This window comes from Pseudoliparis swirei, chromosome 13 (assembly GCF_029220125.1).
Source record: "Pseudoliparis swirei isolate HS2019 ecotype Mariana Trench chromosome 13, NWPU_hadal_v1, whole genome shotgun sequence".
Taxonomy (NCBI): Eukaryota; Metazoa; Chordata; class Actinopteri; order Perciformes; family Liparidae; genus Pseudoliparis; species Pseudoliparis swirei.
Genome location: NC_079400.1, coordinates 8,686,099 through 8,707,971, shown reverse-complemented (window position 1 = coordinate 8,707,971; position 21,873 = coordinate 8,686,099). Strand labels below are relative to the sequence as shown.

General features: G+C 46.3%; 1 protein-coding gene across 9 annotated transcripts in view; it reads right to left on the bottom strand.

Annotated features, from left to right (window-relative positions):
- sdk2b (sidekick cell adhesion molecule 2b) overlaps positions 1–21,873 on the bottom strand; it is a 251,231-nt gene that overhangs the window by 51,714 nt on the left and 177,644 nt on the right. For all 9 annotated transcript variants that reach the window (XM_056429473.1, XM_056429479.1, XM_056429475.1 and 6 more), the window contains exons 3-9: positions 20,354–20,460; positions 18,046–18,193; positions 8,302–8,435; positions 5,487–5,598; positions 4,360–4,550; positions 3,271–3,354; positions 2,969–3,163 (exon numbers count right to left, since the gene is read on the bottom strand). In XM_056429473.1, the coding sequence (XP_056285448.1) occupies positions 2,969–3,163; positions 3,271–3,354; positions 4,360–4,550; positions 5,487–5,598; positions 8,302–8,435; positions 18,046–18,193; positions 20,354–20,460 (971 nt within the window). The remainder of the gene's footprint in view (positions 1–2,968; positions 3,164–3,270; positions 3,355–4,359; positions 4,551–5,486; positions 5,599–8,301; positions 8,436–18,045; positions 18,194–20,353; positions 20,461–21,873) is intronic.

Here is a 21,873-nt window from a genome sequence, read left to right as displayed (position 1 = left end):
TAAAATAAAACTCAGTGTCTGTCAAGAGCTGGAGTTTTTGTGCCTTGTGTCCTGTTTTATTTTGAAGTTCCCGTCTCTCGTGTCCTCCGTTTCCCTGCACATTCGGCGTTTCTCAATTCAAAGTACACGAGTACAGACTTGTGTTCTTTTGGAGTCTGGTCTTGGGAGTCCAGACTCCGGAGGACGGGAGGACGGTCTTTCTGCGATTGGAACAGCAGCTGACTTGATGACGTCACCACATCAGCTGTTCTTGCTCCTGAGTTTACTCTAATTATTCACTGTAAATTATTTTTTACAGTCAAATAAACAAAACATCCTAAAATTACATTCCGTGACTCAACAACAGTAGTATTTATAAAAAGTCAACTGTCAGTAGTTTATTTTCTCCTCCGCTACTGTTTCCGGTTGCTGGTGAAATGCATTCTGGGATATCTGCTGGCCAGAGGACGCACAAGTCTCCTCTGATGCATCCTCCGGAAAGTGGGAGGATCAAGTCACATCCGGGCATTTTGACCGTGCTTTGCGAGAAGCGAACTTTGAATTGGAACATGTACTCGGGCTGCGACTGATGACGTTTCACGAGTCACGAGGACACAAGTAGAGGAAAGTACGCACAAGTACGCTGATTGAGAAACGCCGTTCCTGTCCCTGTGATTGTCTGCCCTGTCCCTGATTGTTTCCACCTGTGTCCAATCACCTGCACCTTCCCTGTGTATTTAAACCCTGCTTGTCTCATTCCCCAGCGTTGGTTCCAGTGTTTAGATCGTGAAGTGTTGACTTATTTTTTTTCCATGAGTTAAGAAGATTAAAGTTTCAGTGGAACATTGTCAGCAGGCACGTGCACAGATAGACCCCAAGTGGTGCTCAAGCAACAGCCCTTTTTCCCTGGATGAGAAAAGTGCCCTTTTTGCTGGAGCCCCTTTTTTTTCATTCATCAGTATTTAAGAATAAAATGACTCTCTGTCATCAAGTCCCCCCAAATGTGTTTTGATATCCGACAGGGCATTTATTTGAGTTCTTGTGAGAATTTCACCCCGACATGCTCCGCGCCGCTCACGAGCCCCCGCCTCCCTCCTCCTCCTCCACTCAGTGCTCGCGCAGTGCTCCTCGCGCCACGCTAAACGGGTGCACCTCCTTCTCCTCTGACCCGCAGCATCAGACACACAGGTCATGACGGTGTTTGGTGATAAATTAACCACGTCGACATTAGCGCTGCTAAAAACATGACGTCGCAACTGGTCCGAAGAAAATAAACAAAAAAATCACGAAATCCGTGGTTTCACAGCCTTGTCCAGCTGTTTACTGACGTCAGAGAGAGGGAGAGATATCCAGGCAGGCATCTTATTTGTGTTGTATAAATGCTATTGAGACAATTTCGAAAGTATGTTGAACTTATTAATTCATTTTATAAATGTCACAAGAATTCACAGCTAGAAAATTGCAGCTAAACTATGATTGCTATCCTTGTACCACATTATTTTATGTGGTATGTTTCTCTTTGTTTTGTCTGTTCTAGTTTTACAAAGATCAATCTTGTATGAGCATTGCAGAGGGAAAAGAAAAAAAGAAGAAAAAAAAGAAACGAACACTCGGTAGAGCGCATACCTTCGCCGCAGCTTTTTTGGTACTTGGCATGAGAGTGTGGGGAGCTTGATGTCATGTGAACATTTTGGCATTAGTTGCATGCCAATTGGATAAAAATTGACCGCTATGGTAAAAAGAAGATTTTGACCTTTTCATGACCTTGACCTTTGACCCGATCGATCCCAAAATCTAATCAAATGGTCCCCGGATAATAACCAATCATCCCACCAAATTTCATGCGATTTGGTTTAATACTTTTTGAGTTATGCGAATAACACACAAACACACACACACATACAAATAAATACACAGCGATCAAAACATAACCTTCCGCATTTTCAATGCGAAGGTAAACAACACTTGTAATAACTACTTACTAACCCAGAGTGAGGTCATGCCGGGATATATCAGACTGAGGCTTTTTAACGCTTTTACAGAGGTTTGATATTTCCCGGCATGACCGAGTGGTCGAGGTTAGTAGCCTAAATTGGGGGTGCGAGTGACTTTTTCTTTGCTCCGTCCCGATGCGCGCAGACTAGCGTCAGAGCTCTGTGGCGACCACGATCGACGTATTGAGCACCCCTGCATTCAAACATTAAATAGCCGAGAGTTTTTCAACGATGTGTGTGTGGGCGGGGCGTTGTGTGGCGGGAGCGCGTGAGTTAAGACCGAAATGCGTGACACTTGAGAGCCCTGGAGTCTACAGCCATGCTAGCGGCTTAGCCGAACGCTAACAACAGGATGCTAACACGCTAACAATGACGACGCTAAGTGGCGGATATTAGCATGGCGGCCGATGGGAATGTCATTAGCTTTGAAGACACTTGGTGTCACCTGGTCGTCGGCAGGCTGCACAACCTCTGGGGACCGTGAATGCAGGTGCAGCATTTGGTGGTAATCTATCTGATAGCACTTGAATTACAACCTAACATATCTCAGTGTGGAACAAAGGGGGAACCTCACTGAACGACACCGTCACTGCTGGATGAAAACTAAAATTATGCTTGAGCTCTATGGGGAAACCCCCCCCCCACCCCAAACAAAATATAACCCAGTTTCTTCTGCATTTAGATTGAACCAATTGAATTGGTGTAATCTCGTAAGTAAGTTGCAGTTGAAGAAGAAATAGCTGCAGTCAGAATTGCCTTTAAAGCACTAAATTGCTCGTACTCTTCTCCCTCCTTACAGGTTGGAATTGCTTTCCATTTTTGTAAAAGCAATTACAACTCGAGTTTGACAAGGACTTGACAGAGCTGTGTTTTTTGTTGTTGTTATTTCTTTTTTTTTAAAAGTCCATTCTGAGTTTTAACACACCATATTGTGCTATAATGGCAGTAATTATCTGTGAAAAAAATAAAAAATAAAGAGCTGCCTGAGCACTCACTGGTAACAGCCAGGTATGTGTTGGTCTGAACCTCTCCTGCTGGGTTTCGGGCAAAGCACTGGAACATCCCGGTGTCATCAGGCAGGAGGCCGTTCACCTGCAGGCTGCCTCCCACCAGCACCCTGTACCTGGGCATCTTCACCGGGTTGATGGGCAAAGAGTCCTTGTACCACACAATGTCAGGCTGGGGCACTCCTGCAGAGTGAGGGTGGGGTTCACAGACAATGAGTCACGCTTGCTTTCCCCCTCTCCATTGCTTTATTCGGTGTAAAATCACATACAAAAATAATAATGTTTTTCACCTCGTGCCTGGCAGGGAATGTCCACCACCTTCTCCATCTCTGCTGTGATGTGTTTCTCCGGTTCCTTAATAAACTGTGGGGGTTCTGCGTTGTGGAGTGAAAGGAGAAAAAAAACAGGATGACAAATTGATAAATATAAGCAGCAAGACTGCAAAGCATGCAGCTGAAATCATCGCAGCTCACTACTGTGATACCGTGGGAGATCTTCAAATGACAGAGCCTGCAATGGACAACACTGGGAGGATGGTGAAGGTATTGTACTGTTGCTTTAAAATGCATAGCTCATGGGGGCCAACTGAAAATAGTGTTCATACACAGTAGTTTAATTGCATAAATCATTTATAAGTCATTTATATACCATGGTGGTTTTAAATGTCACATTCGAACTCAGGGGGAGAGGAGAGGCTGGGTGAGCTCCATCAAGGGAAAAGTTCACCACCTTCTCCTTTGAATCACATTTCAACCTTGAAAACATCAAAGTGTTTCACAGGATGGAATGAAAGTGACTGGAGCAATGCTATTAAAGCGTTTCTTGAGGCCAACCATTATCTTTCTCCCTTTTAAATCAATAACGACGACCCCTCACTGCCTCATGACTTCACAGCTGTCTTTGCAAGATTCATACAGTGAGCCCGGTGATATTTATATCATTTTTATACCAGCTTTGTAGTTTGAACTTGCAAACCTTAAAGCTAAGTTTACTCCCACACATTTGCCTGATGTACCGTATATATCTTCCACTTAGGGTGTCATATTAGGCTGGTATAAAAATAGTATGTTCAAAAATTCTACACATCCCTTTCTAGGTACCGTATGCACATGAAAACTATAAGATGAAGGACAAAACGCAAAGGATCTCCAAATGATGAAAATACTGAAAATATGAAAACACATGCAAAAGCACAAATATGAAAACACAAACATAACACGGGGGAAGTCGACGATTTCCTATCACGGCTCATTTGAATGCGGATTCGGAGCAGGTTTTCTTAATATTTCTGCTTTTACTCAAAAGTCATACTTGCAATGCAAAGTCCACCTCGATGCAATAAGAAAAAGAGGCAGGCGCATAACTAGTGATATTCTTACCCAGTACATGCACATACGCCCCAGCGCTGACCGAGGGCACACTGCTGCTGCGGAGTATAGCCTCGCACTCGTAGAAGCCGGCGTCGCTCACCACGGGGCTGAGGACGGTCAGCCTGCGGTTGAAGTCGCTCAAGCCGCTGGTCACCAACACGCCGTTCTTACGCCATGAGATACTCAGCTTGATCAGAGGCCTGCGGAGGGAAAAAGAAAAGTCTCCTTTTTTGGGGTTTCTTTCTGTGTGGTTGATAATAAATGATTCTGGTTCGGCAACACTGGTCCGAGGGGAAACACATATCCATCAGTCTGTTTAATCTGCTGGAGCATCGAGTATTGAAATAAACAGAAATATCTGTTTATGGGCTGGGATGCTGCCAACTGTTTTCAATTCACACTGACTCTTTCATGAATCAAGGGATGTTATTAGTTGAGCAGTCTGCTCTGATGCTGCATATTCACTCAAGACACGAGAACACAAACCCCTGCAAAACAAGAGAGGATTCCAGTCGATGTAAATGTATTCCGAAAATGATATACATTTTTATGCATATATATATATATATATATATATATATATATATGTATATGTCATTTTTCATAATACATATACATCAACTAGAATTATTGTGTCTTATGTATTATGAAAATGATATATGTATATATATATATTTATATATGCAAAAATATGTATGTGTGTGTAGTGTGAGTTAAAGGGTCATTTCACCCATAATAAAACAAATATTTTGGTGTATATTTATTTTGTCCACTAATTCATCACTATTTATTTGATACTATTAGACATTTGTATGAAATTGTCAGAATTAGCATATTGCTTTTTGAGTTATAGCTCAAAATGTCACCTTTGACCACCAAAATCGAATCAGTTAATCCTCCAGTCAATGTGGATGTTTGTGCCAAATTTGAAGACATGCCCTTCATGCGTTCCTAAAAAAAATGTTTTGGATGAAAAATCTTTTCCCAGAATCGGCGTTCCTGTTGCTATGGCTATTCCACAGTAAATACTGAAACTCCATTTATACTCTGAAAAAACATCTGCTGATTGGAATTCTCCCCGCTGATGGAAGTCGACCCGACCCTTCAACAAACATGTGACCCTGCAGCAGGTTTACCTGGCGTTGGCGACACACTCCACCGTGACCTCCGAGGTGCCCGTAACCACGCTGGTGTTCCTGGGAGGGATGATGATGGTCGGGGCGATGGGGTCTGCTGGCCCTCCCACATCTAAACACACACACACAGAGGTTTTAGTACCAAGCACTGGTCTTGACAGATAAATAGAAATAGATGTATTCGTCACCAACAGAATGTGGCGCGTCCTCTGGACATTGGTGTCCCCGTACATTTCACTCCCACCCGGTGCACTCTGGGGCTGCTTATCGACGTGACATATTGAAACGGACCGGTGAACACGGTGTACCTGAGTATCTGACTGAGAAGATGGTCCGAATAGGACGAGGCAGTGCACCGACTGTGTATAATACAGGGCTCTCAAGTTTTGAAGACAGGCAAGCGTGAGATTTCCATCAGCACCCGATACAGCTGACCGCTGCGCGCGCCGGCATCGAGCCGAAAAGAGTTGTTGACGGGGGGGGGGGGGTGCTAGTGACTATTTTTTTGCTCCATCCCAATGCGCGCAGACCGGCGTCGGAGCTCTGCAGCGGAACAGTCGATCGGCGTATTGAGCACCCCTGCATTCAAGCATTAAATAGCCGAGAGGTTTTTTCAGCGTGAGGAATTCGATGTGTGGCGGGAGTGCGTGAGATAAAACCGAAATGCGTGAGTCTCACGCTCAATGCGTGAGACTTGAGAGCCCTGATAATAAGATGTCTGCTGGAGAAACGGGGACGAGGAAATGTTGCCTGACAAACACGGAGCTGACGGGGTGAAGAGGCCGCGGCGTGTACGCACGCGGATATATATTTTATACGTGTTCAAAACTGCATGCGTAGACTAGTTCACATCTGTGTGTGTGTGTGTGTGTGTGTGTGTGTGCGCTGTGAGCGTCAGAGACAGACAGCCCGTGGAGTCGGGAGCACAGTGTGTGCGTGTGCTGCTTGAGATGTGTCATGTCTGTGATACAGTCACACTGATCCGTCAATCCCATCATGCCCTGGGAGTGTCAGGGCTCTCAAGAGTCACGCATTGAGCGTGAGACTCACACATTTCGGTCTTTAGTCACGCACTTCCGCCACACATCGTATTTCTCACGCTGAAAAAAACTCTCGGCTATTTAATGTTTTAATGTGCCGCAGCGCACAAACATGAGCTGGCTGCGCTGCCCTCACCGTGGAGGAATCAAGCGCTCCCCTGGAGTTCTACTGTGAGGTGCCACTTATCAGCCAATAAAAAATAAAAAAAAGGGTTACACAATAGCCAATCAGAAAAAAAACGTATCTGGGTAAGATTTAATCCAGCAACCAATGAAGATAAAGCATCCTGGAATTGCGCGCGACTGACTGATATCCGAAAAATGTACTTCTTCAATAATATATTCAACACGTCTTCAAATCCAGTTTTTAAACTTCCTCCCGCCTCCCCACAGTTCTCTTTGACCGAAGCCCTCGCCAAGTCGTAGGCATGTACATATCGGAGGCGAGGGCTCATGGGAAATGCATCGTCGGGGTCGACAAAGGCGTGTGTGCGCGCGCAGCTAATCGCAAGCACTCACTCAAACGCAGCACAACTGAAAGTGCAGGATCCACCGGCAGCATGCCCGTCACTGTGTGTGTGATATGTGGCATGTGTGTGTGTGTGTGTGTGCATACGTGAGTGGACCGCTCATATAATGCACGCCGTGATTCACTAAGACCTGCCTAGTTTTAGACCTCCTGCTAGGCTCTCGATATAGCCTGAGTCAGAGTGTGTGTGTTTGTGTGTGTGTGTGTGCGTTCCAGTATAATCAACTGTTCCCCAAAGGCTATTTCTGTTCCCTTGTGTTGTCAACTGTTATATCTTATCCTTACTCCTCGCCATGAACTCCAGTCTACCGTGTCATGAGACGCTGTCTGTTCGGTTTCCTCTCACATTTCACTCCCTGAGTTGGTTTGATATCTGTAAACTGTGTGTTTTTGTTTGTCTTGTTCTTGCAGAAGCTAAGGGCGCTGCTGAATATTAAGAACTACTTGGCAGTCAAACAGTCAGTCGGTGTCTCTGTAGCATTGAGTGCAAAGAGATTCTATCTAATCATAAAAGTAAAGCTGCTCCGGTGTCGCGGGCCGGCGGCAGAGGATCCACATCCTTTACTTTGGGTAAAAGCAGCGATCCAACAATGTAGACATAAGTATGAGTCCTGCATGCACTATTTCACTGGCGAGGATAATGCAGTGTTATAAGTGAAATGTACTTTAAATATGAAAAATGTATTCAATCTGCATATTATTTGCAGTGGTGGAATATAACTAAGTACATTTATTCAAGTTTTTATAAATGTCAGTCGGGCTCATACGATTTTTTCGGCCAATTAATTCCTGGATTTCATCGACGGACCTAGAAAGATAGTTTCTCCACACAGAATCACACAAAAGCACCTGGTGCGCTCGAGTTTCTGAAATAAGTCCTTGAGCGTGAAAAAGAATGACTTATATGACAAAGCAATCAAAAAGGGGCCGCCTGAAAGTTAATGTATTTTTACTTCGCTTGAGTATTTCCATTCAAATCACTTTATACTTCCACCTTACTTCATTTTAGAGGGACATATTCTACTTTTCACATCAAGGAAATTTGCTCGAACTGATGAAAATACTGAAAATATAAAAAAAACACATGCCAAAGCACAAATATGAAAACACAGTTATGTTCATTTACATTCAAAAGCCATATGACGGTCATCATTGAGGGTTGCCTCCCCAGTTTGATGTTGCGTAAGACGTTCCAGTGCGTCCACGCTTGTGACCCGTGTGTGTTCACGGTGTGCGTCTTACTCACTCTCTACGGACAAGGTGATGGGCTGGCTGGTCTTGTTCTCTCCGTTCTTGTCGTTTACCGCTTGGACGTAGTAGCGTCCGGCGTCCGGCGCCACCGTCGACAGAATGACCAGCGTGTTGTCCAGAGTGATGGCGCTGAGGAGGGAACCAGATGAGGAGAAGGTTTTTAAATAAACAATTAAAAAAAAAATGTAAACAAGAAGATAAAGAGGGGGGGGGCGAGAAGTTCTGAGAAAGCTTCTTCTTCAAACACACACTTGCATGTTCAGCCTCCAACCACCTGATGAGAGCTAAACGTGTCTGGAGTCCGATTGCATGTCCACACTTGATCCCGTGGCTGAAAAGGCCGTTAAACATTATAACATTTTAATTCCGCTGTTCAAGCCGCATTAGGTATATCGATCTGCGATGTGTAAACACGGTGTCGGTGCTGACTGGGCAAGGAGGAAATATTGACGTCCTCCCTTTGTTCGTACTTCTCCTCGTGGTGAAAGCCCTTTTAATTGACTATTTGTACCCTTCTGCTTCCAGTGGTCTGACTCTGCACTCTGGCCGGAAACAATAGAGTCTTCCTCAGCGGGGATGACAGAATGAATGAACACTGATCCCTTTTCGTCAGGCGTTCTTTTTGGGGGCATTTAATACCCGACGCCACGTCGCCTCCGTCAACTTCTCTCTCGAAATCGTCCTCCCTGCCCTCTGCCGCCTGACGTTACAGCCCCCTGACTGTGTTTACAATCAATACTTTGTTATTACCTGTGCCTGTTCAACAATCTGGCGGTTCCAACTGGGCGCCTCTCCCTCCACATGTAGCTTTTCCTCCACCCTTATCCCTCTCCATCTACCGGTGCCTCTCTCCTCAACTCCACCAGAAGCAGTCATGTGAGGCAGCCATATCTGGTCATCAACACAGCAGGTCAAATGTGTGCCAAATAAACCCTAAATAGCACATTGATGACACTGTGGACACATGCACGGGTAAACATGTCCAGTGTGAATCCCTCACGCCAGGAAACCAGCTGAGAGTTTCAGTCAGAGCGCTTGGTCAACAACTAATCTATCACATTGATTTACATCATCGATTAGTTGGGTCTACGTTACGATGCCCGGCACGCGCCGTGGTAACGTTTCTTAAGGCGGGGCCGGCCAATGCCGCGCCTCGTGTAGCTCGAGTGATTGACAACAGGAAATGAAACCGTCTGAGTGCAGAGGCAAATGCACGATTAGGGGTTGTAATTTAAAAACAGACGTAATGGACGCCTGGCTACACGGGGAGAGGAACACATATATGATCATATATTGTTCATGGCTGCATCCCAAATGTCCATTTATTTTCAAAGTGTTAAAAGAATATATTTTACAATTTAACTTCTTCTCTTTTGTCTGATTAATAAGACTATAAAGTCATAATCAACAGATGAATCAATAAATAATAAAAAGAGTCCTTAGTTGCAGCCCGAAGAGAAACACATCGATATCATCCAACTGGTTGTTGCTCCTATACACACCTTCGGTACTCTGTGACATTTCAATTGGACTTTCCCTTTGACATTTTCCTTCAAGTTCTCCGAGCTGTTGGCAGCAGAAAATCTGTAATAACAGCGGTCTGACAAAACAAAAACAAAAAGTCTTTGACCCCCTGCAAGTAATGGCTTTTCCCCCCCGAGAAGTACTGTAATCCATGCTGCTTGTCGCACACAAGTGGGACAGAAAATTACAATTCAGCCACAATTTTCCTGTTTCACAGCTGATGGACTCCTCTTTCTCTCCTCCTCCACAAAACCCCACTCCACTTTTCCCTCCATCGTGACCCGCCTGTCACCATGGGGGGCACTGCGGTGACAGATTTAAGGAGCAAAAGAGCGAGAAATTTAATTTGGGAAAAAAAGAAAATGCTCTCAAGCACACAACCACGCTCTCTTTTCAGCTCCTCGTGGCGTGAAGGAAAAAGCATCGGACGCAGCACAGAGCGGCGTGTGAGCTATACCCGTACTGCTCGCGTCGGAGCTACGATGACTTATGAGATCCTTCCTCGGGCCGACGCCTTAAAGCAGCTTCAGTCACTCGGCTCATTTGGGATTCCTCGCGCATGCTGAGACTGAAAACTTCCTAAAGGGACTGGCAGGCCTCGATGGCTGCAGCCGATGATCTGCGGTAAATATTTAATGCTGGCTTGCTGGAGCGGTGACATCCTGGACGCACGGCCATGAATTATGGATCCCCTCCCCCCCTCCCCCTCAGGGATGTGGGCAGAACGGAAAGTGTCCAAAGCGGCTGAATGAATCCCAGGTGACTTCACCGGGGACCTTTTTAAAATGGGGTACACAATCCGGGGTTTAGCGTCTTTTGCCTGTCGCTTTAGAAACTCCGGAAGATGAATATACAGGGCAGTGTCGGTGAGTTATAGGAGGCGGGGGGGGGGTTTAAAATATACGGCCTGGAGGAGACGGACCATTCTCGCCCTGATAACGTACAGCCTTGTGTGCTGAGGGTTTTCTTTCAAGTCTGCACTCTTTTTTATTTCAATTTTGTTGTCCTTTATTTCTTTTTCCTCCAAAGACCACACTCCCTATACTCAATAATCCGTCTGAGTTTAAGCCCAAATACGTTTCAATTTATTATATACCATCATCCAGAGCATGCTCTGATTTCATCAAGAATGGTGGGAGTGGGAGGAACCCGGGCTATAGTTGATTTTAATGCAATTCCCTCCGGAGCTTACCCTCCCCCCAGCCCTAATCAGGCTGCTGCAGTGGGGGTCACACACGACGTCGCACAGCGTGTCCAGCAGGCCTAACAGCTCCCCGTGCTCGCCGGTCCTCAGGGATCACAAGACCGCATGATGCAGGAAGAAATTAAGAGTAAGCCAATTATCCAGAATGGCTTTACATGTATATCAAGGGAGCAGGAAGAGGTAGATAAGACTCTGTTCATGGATTTGTTCCCTTTCTTTGACCAGTAATTTTCTATTTTAGCATGTTGCTTTTTTTAAATGTTATAATCTTTTCTCATAATCTCTCTGAATCCATTTCGGTCATCCTTATTAAAAGTCGCCAGTCTGTCAGTGGTGTGTGAGCAGCTGTCCGAGCTTTGCCTGTAATGATGGCTCGCCGCGTCACCGACACGGTGCGGGGATTTATGGAGACACAGAGCGGAGACATTGGGACCAATCAGATATGTAAGGTCATGCCTCTGCACCTGTCTGCTTTTTGGGTTTATTCCTGCCACTTTGAATGCTTTCTCTTTTTATTCCAGACCCCATTTTCCATTTTTTTTCCTTCCCCTGTTATTACTCTCCAGGAAGAGCCGCGGCTCTGGCAGGCCGGACAGCTGCTCGGAAACGTCTTGGCCGAGTCCAGCGCCATAACAGTTTTTACTTGCAGCAAGAAGCAGGACTGACCTCATCTGCAATTACTTTCCTCTGGATCCATTTCTTTATGCGAGGCGTCAGGGGTGGCTTATCAGTGAACGCCAGCCTGATGATGATTCCGTAGAACTCAAATCAATAATGATGATGGGAATTCATGTTTGATTGAAATGGTCGTGTAAATCATCTACGGGGGGTCTATTTGAGGCCTCCTATTAATCGTATGGCATTATTTATTCATCAAAGTACACGCGTTAACGTTGTATGTTCACAATTAGAAAAGAGGAAATATTATGAATTCACAACTGTTTATGCAACTATTTCCCATAAGCCCCTTTTTCCTTCGATACGGAGTAAAGGTCGGGTGAAACCGATCCAGCGGCGCGTAAAGACACCGTGTCGTGTGTGTTGCGTCATCTGATCGGTCAAGCTGCGTCGGGCGAATATCGTCTGATAACGATCAGTGGCCAATCGATCGGAGCTGCTTCCCTTCTCTCATGTTCATCGTCGCTTATAAATGGCAAGACACGGAAATTAAATAAATATTGATCCAGTGATGCTCTCTTTATTTATGGATGCAACCCACCCTCCTCCCCCGCACTCATTTTACAACCATACTCTGTATCTGACTCCACCACTGACTGTCAGTCGGTGTGCATATTTTATCACGTTAATCCAGTTCTGACGCAGTGTGACAGAGCTGTGCCTGTTCTTCACACACACACACACACACACACACACGTACGCACACACACACACGCACACACACACACACACACAAGCTCGGGAGGGTTTTGGTATCCGTCATTGCTGTCCCTCTACGCCGTGCCTAACCTCGCTCCACAGCCTCAGACCTTCATTACATGCAGACAAATGGCCCCGGTCGGCAGATTGCCCCCCCAGGGGAGAGAGGGAGGGAGAGGGAGAAGGAGAGGGAGAGGGGTTGACGGGATCAAGCAGCTCACATGGCTGGGTAAAGTATGAGTCAAACTACGGCCAGTAGACAGATGATGGGGGGGGAAAAAAGGCTGCGAAAGATAGAAGGGATCAAGGGGGGGAGGGGGGCGAACAGCAGGCTACATGACCTACTGCTCAGTAGACCTGTGATGAAAAAGTCTCAACTCCTGGAGATGGAGAGAGAGATAGAGAGGGGGGGGGAGGGAGTGATGCTCATGTAAACAGCCCCTTGTTTTCTCACTGGGGGCAAGAGGTGAACATTTGTGGCTCAGAGTTCACTTTCTGCTTTCGGTCGAGTATTCGGAAAACGGTGAAGACACAGAAAGCGGGCATCCTAAATACCACGCAAGGTCAACTGGTGACATCTAAATGAACTCAAGGTCATTTACCAAACTGCCAAGTGAGCGTATACTTTTTTTGTATTTACAAAAGCAAACACCACAGAATCCACCCATCGACTGGTAGCACATTGATTTGCACTGGTGCTACAAAGATTCATTCATTCAATAATTAGTCGGTGGACGATAATTGGAGTTATTTATACGATCAACTGATTGTTTGAGGTTGTTTTTTTGTGTGCAAAAATGCCAGCTAATTGACTAATCATTTAATGAATCAGCAGATTAATAAATGATGAACATATTTGATAGTTGTGGCTCTGGGTACATTTGAAAATGTAATTTATAGTAATATCTAGTATAAAGTTTTAGTTCACAATTTAAAGCAATATTTTTTTCTATACCTTTGTTTAGGGACATAAACAAATGTATTGACTAGATTTATTTTTGAATGCTCACCCAACACGTTCACATTTCAAAATTGCAATATATATAATATAACTTTTATAAACCTTTTTTTCATTTAATAAAACATTCCCGGGCGTTCAGCACACCCATAACATACATGTCATCCTCAAACTACCAATTGTTTAGTCAATTGCCACAAAACGAATCAATAATTTATATAATCAATCTCTAGGGATTTATTAAGCAAAACAAAACAATCGTTTTGAGGACATTTGTCCTTGGGTCTGGGATGGATTAATCAGGAAATGATCCACAAATAAATCAATGATAACAACAGAATACTAATGCTCAGTTGCAGCTCATTCATTCACCCTTACATCCACGTGCATGGTCTGTCCCTCCCATGTGACCTGCAGATTGCCGGCTCCATGACTAATGCCGGGCAGTTGGTCACAGGGAAACGCAGAGAAAGGGCCCGGCTATTCACTGGCCCTCGTGACTAATGGGGAATCCATATCAGGCTGACAGGACCAGAGCATCACAGGCAGGGGCCATTAATTGATCAGTGGCTAGAGCAGATTACTCAGGGGAATTACCATGCGTGTGTGTGTGTGTGTGTGTCAGGGATGTCCTCCCATTGACTCCACTAGGTCAGGCTGCTCTGTGTTCTGTCTTAACGGACACCTCTACAAGGTTGTTTTCAGTGTAACGCAGATAAATCCATGCCCGGGTGTCAATGGAAAAGTTTCCGTGAGAGGAAACCAGGTAGCGGCCAGTAAGTCGTTGTCAGCGGCTGAAATAACGAGAAGACGGGCTCCTTCTTATCCGCCGGCAGACTCCGCTTCTAGCCAGCAGCTCTGCATTTACTGGCAAATGTGTTTACTGAAGGAGCTTCTGATTATACACCACATTAAGTCGCCGGAATAACACAACAAATCACGGCAGCTGAATGTAAAAGACCCTGCCAAATGCATTCCCATTCAATAAGGGAAGAATAATGACCGTTAGTGCTCAAGAAGTTATTTTTCCTGCTCAACATCACAACACGACTCAAGACGCGAGGGCCCCCGGCGAACAGATCCGCCGCCGGGCCGTGAGCCCGATACCTCGGTGCGTATTTTTTAGCACCGAGCTAAACGAGGACGCAATTCCTTGAGTCTGGACGGCGGACGAGAAAACCGTCCGAGAGAAAACACCACGATGAGTGAATCCGTAAGTTTATGGGTGCGCCGCGGGAGCCGGCGCGCAGGAGCCGCCAAGAACAACAGCTGCAGAGGCCACATGGCAAAGAGAGAGCGGTCACAGTGGCACAGTGAGACGGTGCCTTGCCAAGGGATGGGAGGGACGGGGACTGGCAGCAGGGAAGCAACAATGCAGCAGTCACTACGATTCTGTGGGCTTCCTTCACACACACACACAAAGTGATGTGCTCAGACTAGACAACATCACAGTTCACGTGCATCCGTGACACTGATGGAAGGGACCCTTTAACCGGTTATGAAGTCTCGAGTCGATACCGCTGCTTCCCTTTGACCCACGTAAGTAAACGAGACCGCCGACGAGGAGATCGGCTGCTTCTTTATAGTTCCTCTTCGTGCTTTTCATCCGTCTGTCTCAATTCAAGGAGGAATAGGACCAAATTGTGCAGGTTCACCAGCTCCGGAGCGAAGAGATGGAGAGCCCCCCCCCCCCCCCCCCCCCCGAGGCAGCGTTACCTCCTCCTAAGCTTCACCTTACTGCTCAGGGAGGTTTTTCCAAAAGGACTCTAGCGCTCGGACGCACGCACTACCGCGTTTCTCCACAGGGACCGCCAAAGTCAGCATAAAATACTCGGAAACCATTTACGCGCCATCATGCGCCATATCCCGGATATGATCAGAAGCATGTAAACACCGTCTTCTCTGACTCTTAAACACACTCTTTGGATATTTAGCAGATTTGATACCTGATTGTAATAAATACTATAAAACCCAACTATCAATCCCAGTAACATTTGCAACTCCAATAATACCAACATTATACGTATTTAGAGGCTCCTACTGATGTGTATTTGTTCATTGTGCACAGGACCTGAGACACGAATCACCTCACAAAGGTCCTTGAAATCAACAAGTGTTATCTTGGAGGGGTTTCCAATCTTTTGACACATTTCTACCACAAAAACAGAACAAGAACAGACAAGAAACACAATCTCCCCCTTGAAGAAAGCAACTGACATCATTTCCACACAGTTCAGGCCAAACTGATCACAAAGTGAATGCAACCACAGAGCGACAAATAATGTCGCACAAGTACAAACGCCCGCGGTGAAAGCGCCCATTTAAATAACCGCTGGTTGGTGGTGATTACCGCAGTTATTCTGGGTCCTGGCTGTTTCTTTCCCTTCTCTCTTCTATGGAGGTGTGATTAGGCAGAGCACAGGGAGAAGGACAAGACTAACCCCTGGAGAGGCCGCAAATTAAACTTATGACACCTGAGGAAAGATAGCAGGAGCAGACAATGTGCGGAGGGAGGAGAACAAAGTAGTAGTAGAAAGTGGTAAAGTAAAAGAGGTTGTTTTTTTTATGAAAGAGAAAACGGTCTCTATGGTTGTACTTCATTGCATTTTCTCTCTTGTCCTCCACCTCCCTTCACTGCTATTCCACATTGCATCTTGCAGTGTTACGATGACGATTACTATGATACATAGTCACCCGCGTGACAGCGAGACCACACAGCTCCCGGAAAACGTTTGCCAAGGTAACGTTTGCAGACGGGCGCCGAACTCTCTCCCCACGAGTGAGACTTTGATGCCGCTGCAGAGTCAACGCTGGTGGAACGAATCAAATTCAATTAAATGATTTTCAATAATAATAAAAAAAGGCCGCCTGTTATCAACGGTGCTCATTTGCACGGAGTGACCTTGATGGTGCGCGCCGCATTAGCATTCTCGGAGCCGGAGGGTAGGTGGGCGAGGATGAAGAGAAGCACAAGTACACACAGTGGGGTTGCCGGAGATGGAGACAAAAGGAGATGGAGTGTAGAGGGAGAGAGAGAGAGAGAGAGAAGGAGCTGAACGAGTAAACTAATAGAGTTGAAAGATGCTCTTATGGACCCTTCTCGCCAAAAAAGAGTGTGATGATTCGACAAACTTTCCTCACAATAATCTCTTCAAATAGCAACTTCAAAAAAGAGATAGAGATAGAGGGAGCCCCACGAGTCTCTGTTGTTTGACCTTCTCCTGAGCTGCTTCTCAAAAGTAATCCGCATTTCCACAACGAAAAATCGACGCGACCGGCCGCACCCGCGAACCGGCCGCCGGCCTTCAGCGTCTCTGTCCGTCATGGCCGCTTGTCTCATTGTCATTCTAGGTCAGGGTATGATTACTGATGATGAGCAGCTGATAAGAAAGATTCACTCTAACCAAGGGCAAGGTCACCTCCCACTGCGAAGAAATGCAGATGTGATGCGATGGGGATAAGTGCCTTTTTAACACACACACACACACACATGCAATCACACGTGCAGCTACACACCCTTAAAGTCTTTCCTGCGCAAGCACACCAACACACAGGTGTGTGTGTGTGTGTACACACACACGCTCCACCGAGAAAAAAAGCCAATCAATGAAAGAGAAACGGAAGCCCCATGATTATGACGGAAGATGTAATTATGTAGCCGAATGGGAGCTATAATATTTACTCCATGTTTACATTTATTTTTATTATTGTCGGGAATTCAATCTAATCTGAAAAAAAATACCGCTAATTTGATAATAATCTGCTTGCAGGTGTGCATGAGTAGAGAACAGAATTTAAAAACGGCCTTGAAATACAACAAGAACCATCGTGTGTGGAGCCCCCCCCTCTTCTCAAGGGTAGCGGCTCAAGGATTCGTTATTCTCCATTAGAATAACACACTTGACTCTTCAACCATAATGTGGGCGGCAGCTGAATACGCGCGTTAGATACGACATCTCCGGTTCCGCTGGATCAATTTCTATCTTCTTGCAGCGGTATGAGTCCGACAATGTTATCGAGGTGTGCAATGCTTAAATCGGTGGAGTGCTCTTTTAATAATATATAAGCCGAAACACAACGACGCGCATTCATTCATTTTTCATGAGTCTAAAATTGGAGCGCACAGGATCAGAAGTGAAGGACGACAGTCGTCCGCCGAAACAGAGCGAGAGGGGACGCCTCTCCTCCACCTCGACATTTACACCTTTTCTTTTAGAGTGAACACAATGGGGGAAAGAAAACCAACAATCCCATTTGAAGCTGTCGGCACCTCCGGCGCACGCCGCTCCCACCGGGTGCTGATGGTGCTGATGCTGCTGCTGCCGGCTGGCAGATACAGAGAGGTGACCTCAGAAACACACGGCCTCCATCTTACAGATGGAGACGCAGATCAACTGACATGAAAGTGGAACGTCAAGGTTTTTCCTAACGAGGAGCAAAGTGGCGATTTCATTCCAACGCCGTTGGTCTCGGCCTCTCGTCTCTCAGGATGAGTTGAAGCACGACACGTCGCGAAATGGAGACTCTCTCGAACTGGAGCACTCAAAGGGACAAGCGGGGGCTTTACAGAAGTATTTACAGGATCAAACACACATTCTAAGTAAAGCCCTCCATGAAGGATTCGAGGGAACAAAGGAAAACAAGTGCATGAATCCCATAAAGGAAAAAGGACTCACATGCGACTGCTGGGTGGGATCTTGCGGCCGTCTCTGAACCAGGTGACCTGCGGCTGGGGGAAGCTGCGAATGCGCGGCGCCCGGATAACGCCGCCCTCTCCCTGAGAGACCGACTGGGTGCGTTCGCCCTCCTCAAAACTGCCCATAACTGCAGGAAAACAAACAAACAAACAAACAAACAAAGACAGAGAAAGCACAGGGGTGAATAAGAAGATGGGAAGGGACACAAATTGTCCCTTTTCTTTCTCCAATCTGACTTTTGGGGCCCGCGGTGCTTTCGTCGCCATCTGCTTCCTGTTGTGAAATGTTAGTGAGACACTATGATGGACAGCGCCGTGTTGTTGCCATGGTTTCCGCAGTACATCAAGAAAAAAACCGAGAAGGAACCGAGATGTAATGACTCACAGAGGGGACGCTAAATTGACTCGTATTCATATTCCGTGTCCTCCCGTGTGGATGCACCGAGGGCAATCAATCTTGATCAGGCTCTAAATGTGTGCATTACTCAACATTGTAGATGACCGGCGCTGCAGCTATTCTATTACCTCCTAATATATTTCATTTGTTACGGCGCTTTTGTTCCTCCCCCGCCTCATTATATCTTAAAACTGACAAAAATACTGCTCTAATATTGCCGCGTCTGCCCATTCGTAAGTGAGATCTATGGGTAGGAATTCGTGATGGATTTCACGTCGATCGGCCCTAACTTCAATTGTTGTTTCGATCCCAGCTGTGCAATTCTCTGATGCAATCATATTGCTGCCAGTAAACCTTTATAGGGCAGCAGGAACCAGCAGTGTTTGTCTTTTCTTCCTCCACCGAAAGTGCAGAATTTGGTTTTGTGACAGCTGCATACCTGAAGATTCTCAATGTTTTTGTTGCTGTTTTTTTGGCTCCCTGAGCGGCGAAAGAAGGATCATATATCTGTCTCGGGAATTCGAGGGGGAAAAAATAAAGAAAAAAAAGGCAATAATTTGAACGTGCCATCAAACACTCAATTAACTTCTAACACAGTTTATAAATAATAATATCTGTGAAAAATGTCTGTATCAAGGTGGGGATGGGGGGTGGAGGGTTGAACTGGGGGTGTTGGGGTGGTTGCGCATCGATGGCAATCTTATTTCTCCATCATGTGTGCGCGTTCAAAGAGAATAAAAAAAGGTAATCTGGCTTTGCGGCGGAGCTGTGGTGTTTGGCTTCAATGAAAATCTGAGAAGTGTGCAAATCCCCTGACTTTGATCTGCGGTTTCGGCAATGCGATGTCCTCCTCCCCTTCCCTCGTCTCTAATGCCTCGCCATGTTTCCCTTTCTCCGAGGTGTGTCTCCGCAATCCTAATTGTGCCGCCTCAATGGAGGAGTTTGGCAAAAGAGATCTCCCCATCTCTCTCTCTCTCTTTCCCCCATCTTTGTTCCTTCTGTGCATCTCATTTCCTTTTGCAGGTGTCCTTAATTCTCACCGTCCGCATCCCCTTCGTGAGCAACTGATGAAGTGGAGGAAGAGGAATTATGGAAATGAGGAAAAAGGGTGGGAATAAAGAGAACCGGAATAGCAGTGGAGAAGTGAGAGCCAAGAAATAAATCGAAAGCAATGGTGGCCAGACGACTGACACGCTCCAGAGAGAGGGAGGAAGAGCACCGACGCAAAAAGAAACAGTGATGGAAGCCAAGAGTCCGACAGCCGGAGGAGAGAAGAGACGCTGAAGGCAGCGGTTAGCATTTGCCCAAAGCCGGTGGCACCGTCCGGGCCGTCTCTGTCTCCCTCCCGTCTCTTTGCACGCCTGGTCGGCTGCATTGTTCAGTCGGGAACGGCGCTGTGTCACATCCACTCTGTCCACAACTGTCGCTGGACCGCGGGCAAGCCGACGAACCCCGGCGCCGCACATTTACGGGCAAAACGCGGGCGCGTCCGAGCTCTACTTTTCTGGGGCGAAAAATGACAGATGTTGTTGACAAAAGCGAGAGAACGGAGTCAGCAGCGGTCATATTGAAATGAAACAAAGTAAGAAAAAAAAAACGGAAAAAAAATATCGGTCTAATGAGACGGCTGAGTGGACCAGCTGTCCGGGTTGATAACTCCCCGGATGATATGCAGGTAGATCTTTCACCCAGCCAGCAGCTGTCCCTCCCGTGTCAGTCCTTGCTACAAAGACAACCAAACAGTTGAGTGTGTGTCGGCATACTGTGTACTCAAAGACACACACATACACACACACACTCCCTTCCTCCGCATCCATCCATCATCCATCCTTTTATTCATCCATGAGGTCCATTCATCTGTGTTCCACCAACATCCCGTGCGGATACTTACAGGCCACCTGTACTTCTGTGCGCCTCTGCAGGAGGGCTCCCACCCGGTTCCTCACGATGCAGCGGTAGAAGCCAGCATGGGAGCGGTCCAGCGAGGGGATGAGGTACCTTTAAAACACACAAACACATGAGACATGGATGAGGATTCTTTTAAATTGCAACAAACTGGTAAACTAATCAAGAGCAAAGTAGAATTCAAAAGGGTACTCGTGTAAAGGTGAAAAAACACCGATATTTGCATATTTGCAAGCATGAACACACACACACCGGTGTCTGAAAACGCACACACACATAGACTCACACATGCACTGACAAACGTAAGAGCATCTAATAGATGAACAAGGGCACAGAGGACGTCGGAGCTTAGCTATTGTTTATTCCAATGATAATGATGCTCAAGAGGCTAACCCGGCTTCCACAGCAAAGCTCTCCCCGAAGACACACACACACACACACACACACAGACAGGCAACAAACACATTCGCATTCAAATCGTCTCGATGCAAACACACGCACGCACGACATCCCCTGGGACGAAGGTGGAAGCTGTGTGTCTCCAGCCGTTGACCTTGACTTCTGTGTCCAGCTGTGGCGGCAGTACCGCCTCCCCGCCATGCAGAGGCAGCGCAGCCTGCACTTTACAAAGCTGCTGTAACGACCCACTTGATGTATGCGTGTCTTGAGCCACATCTGGAGATGCGGCTGATGCCAAAAGAACAAGTGGCGAGTGCTGATGATAAAATATGCCGACTCATTTATTCTGAAAACCTGCCACTATGACTATAATTAAAACGTATCTCGTGCCTTCATGAATGTCATGTAAATAACTCCAGCGCTCTGGTTTCATCCCTCACAGAACAACCCGCGTTACTTCGATGTGTGTGTGTGTCACAGCTGTTAGAAAGCATCACTTATGAACTAACGACCAGTCTACTGGCTTCAGGAAGCGACACCTGCAGATGCTCATCAGTGATCAATGTTTGTTTGACTGTGTGCTCGCGCCTTTTTGGATATCTGGGTACATACCAGGTTATTACACAGAACGGTTGCTCACAATTTAAATTCAAGTCACTCTTTCGGGAGACCGTGCACCCAGATTGCTCATCATCGTAACAGCTCTTCCAATCACTAATAAATGGCAGTGCGGTGGCCAACTGTTTGAGTCTCTGATGGCGTATTAGACGGCAGCACAACCACGTCGGAGTTGTGTCAATTAGCCGCAAAAGCCAGTTGTGCACGTTTAATTTGAGTCATCCTCGCACAACACATCCTTGTCAAAATAAATGCTTCTTGTGGGAGGTGAAACACTTATCGCTGCGAGTGCGCTTGCCGTCTCTGCTGTCACATTCCTGCATGCTACATGCTCTAGAGTGCTTAGCGCACTGCCAGGCGGCATGTCGGAGTGGGCCCTTTGGTGATGGGATGGCTTCTTTATTTTTTATTTTTTGCAACCACATGCAATTAGTTTGAAATGTTTTTTTTTGGTGATCTAACCTTTTATGTAAAGTGGCTTCATTTGCA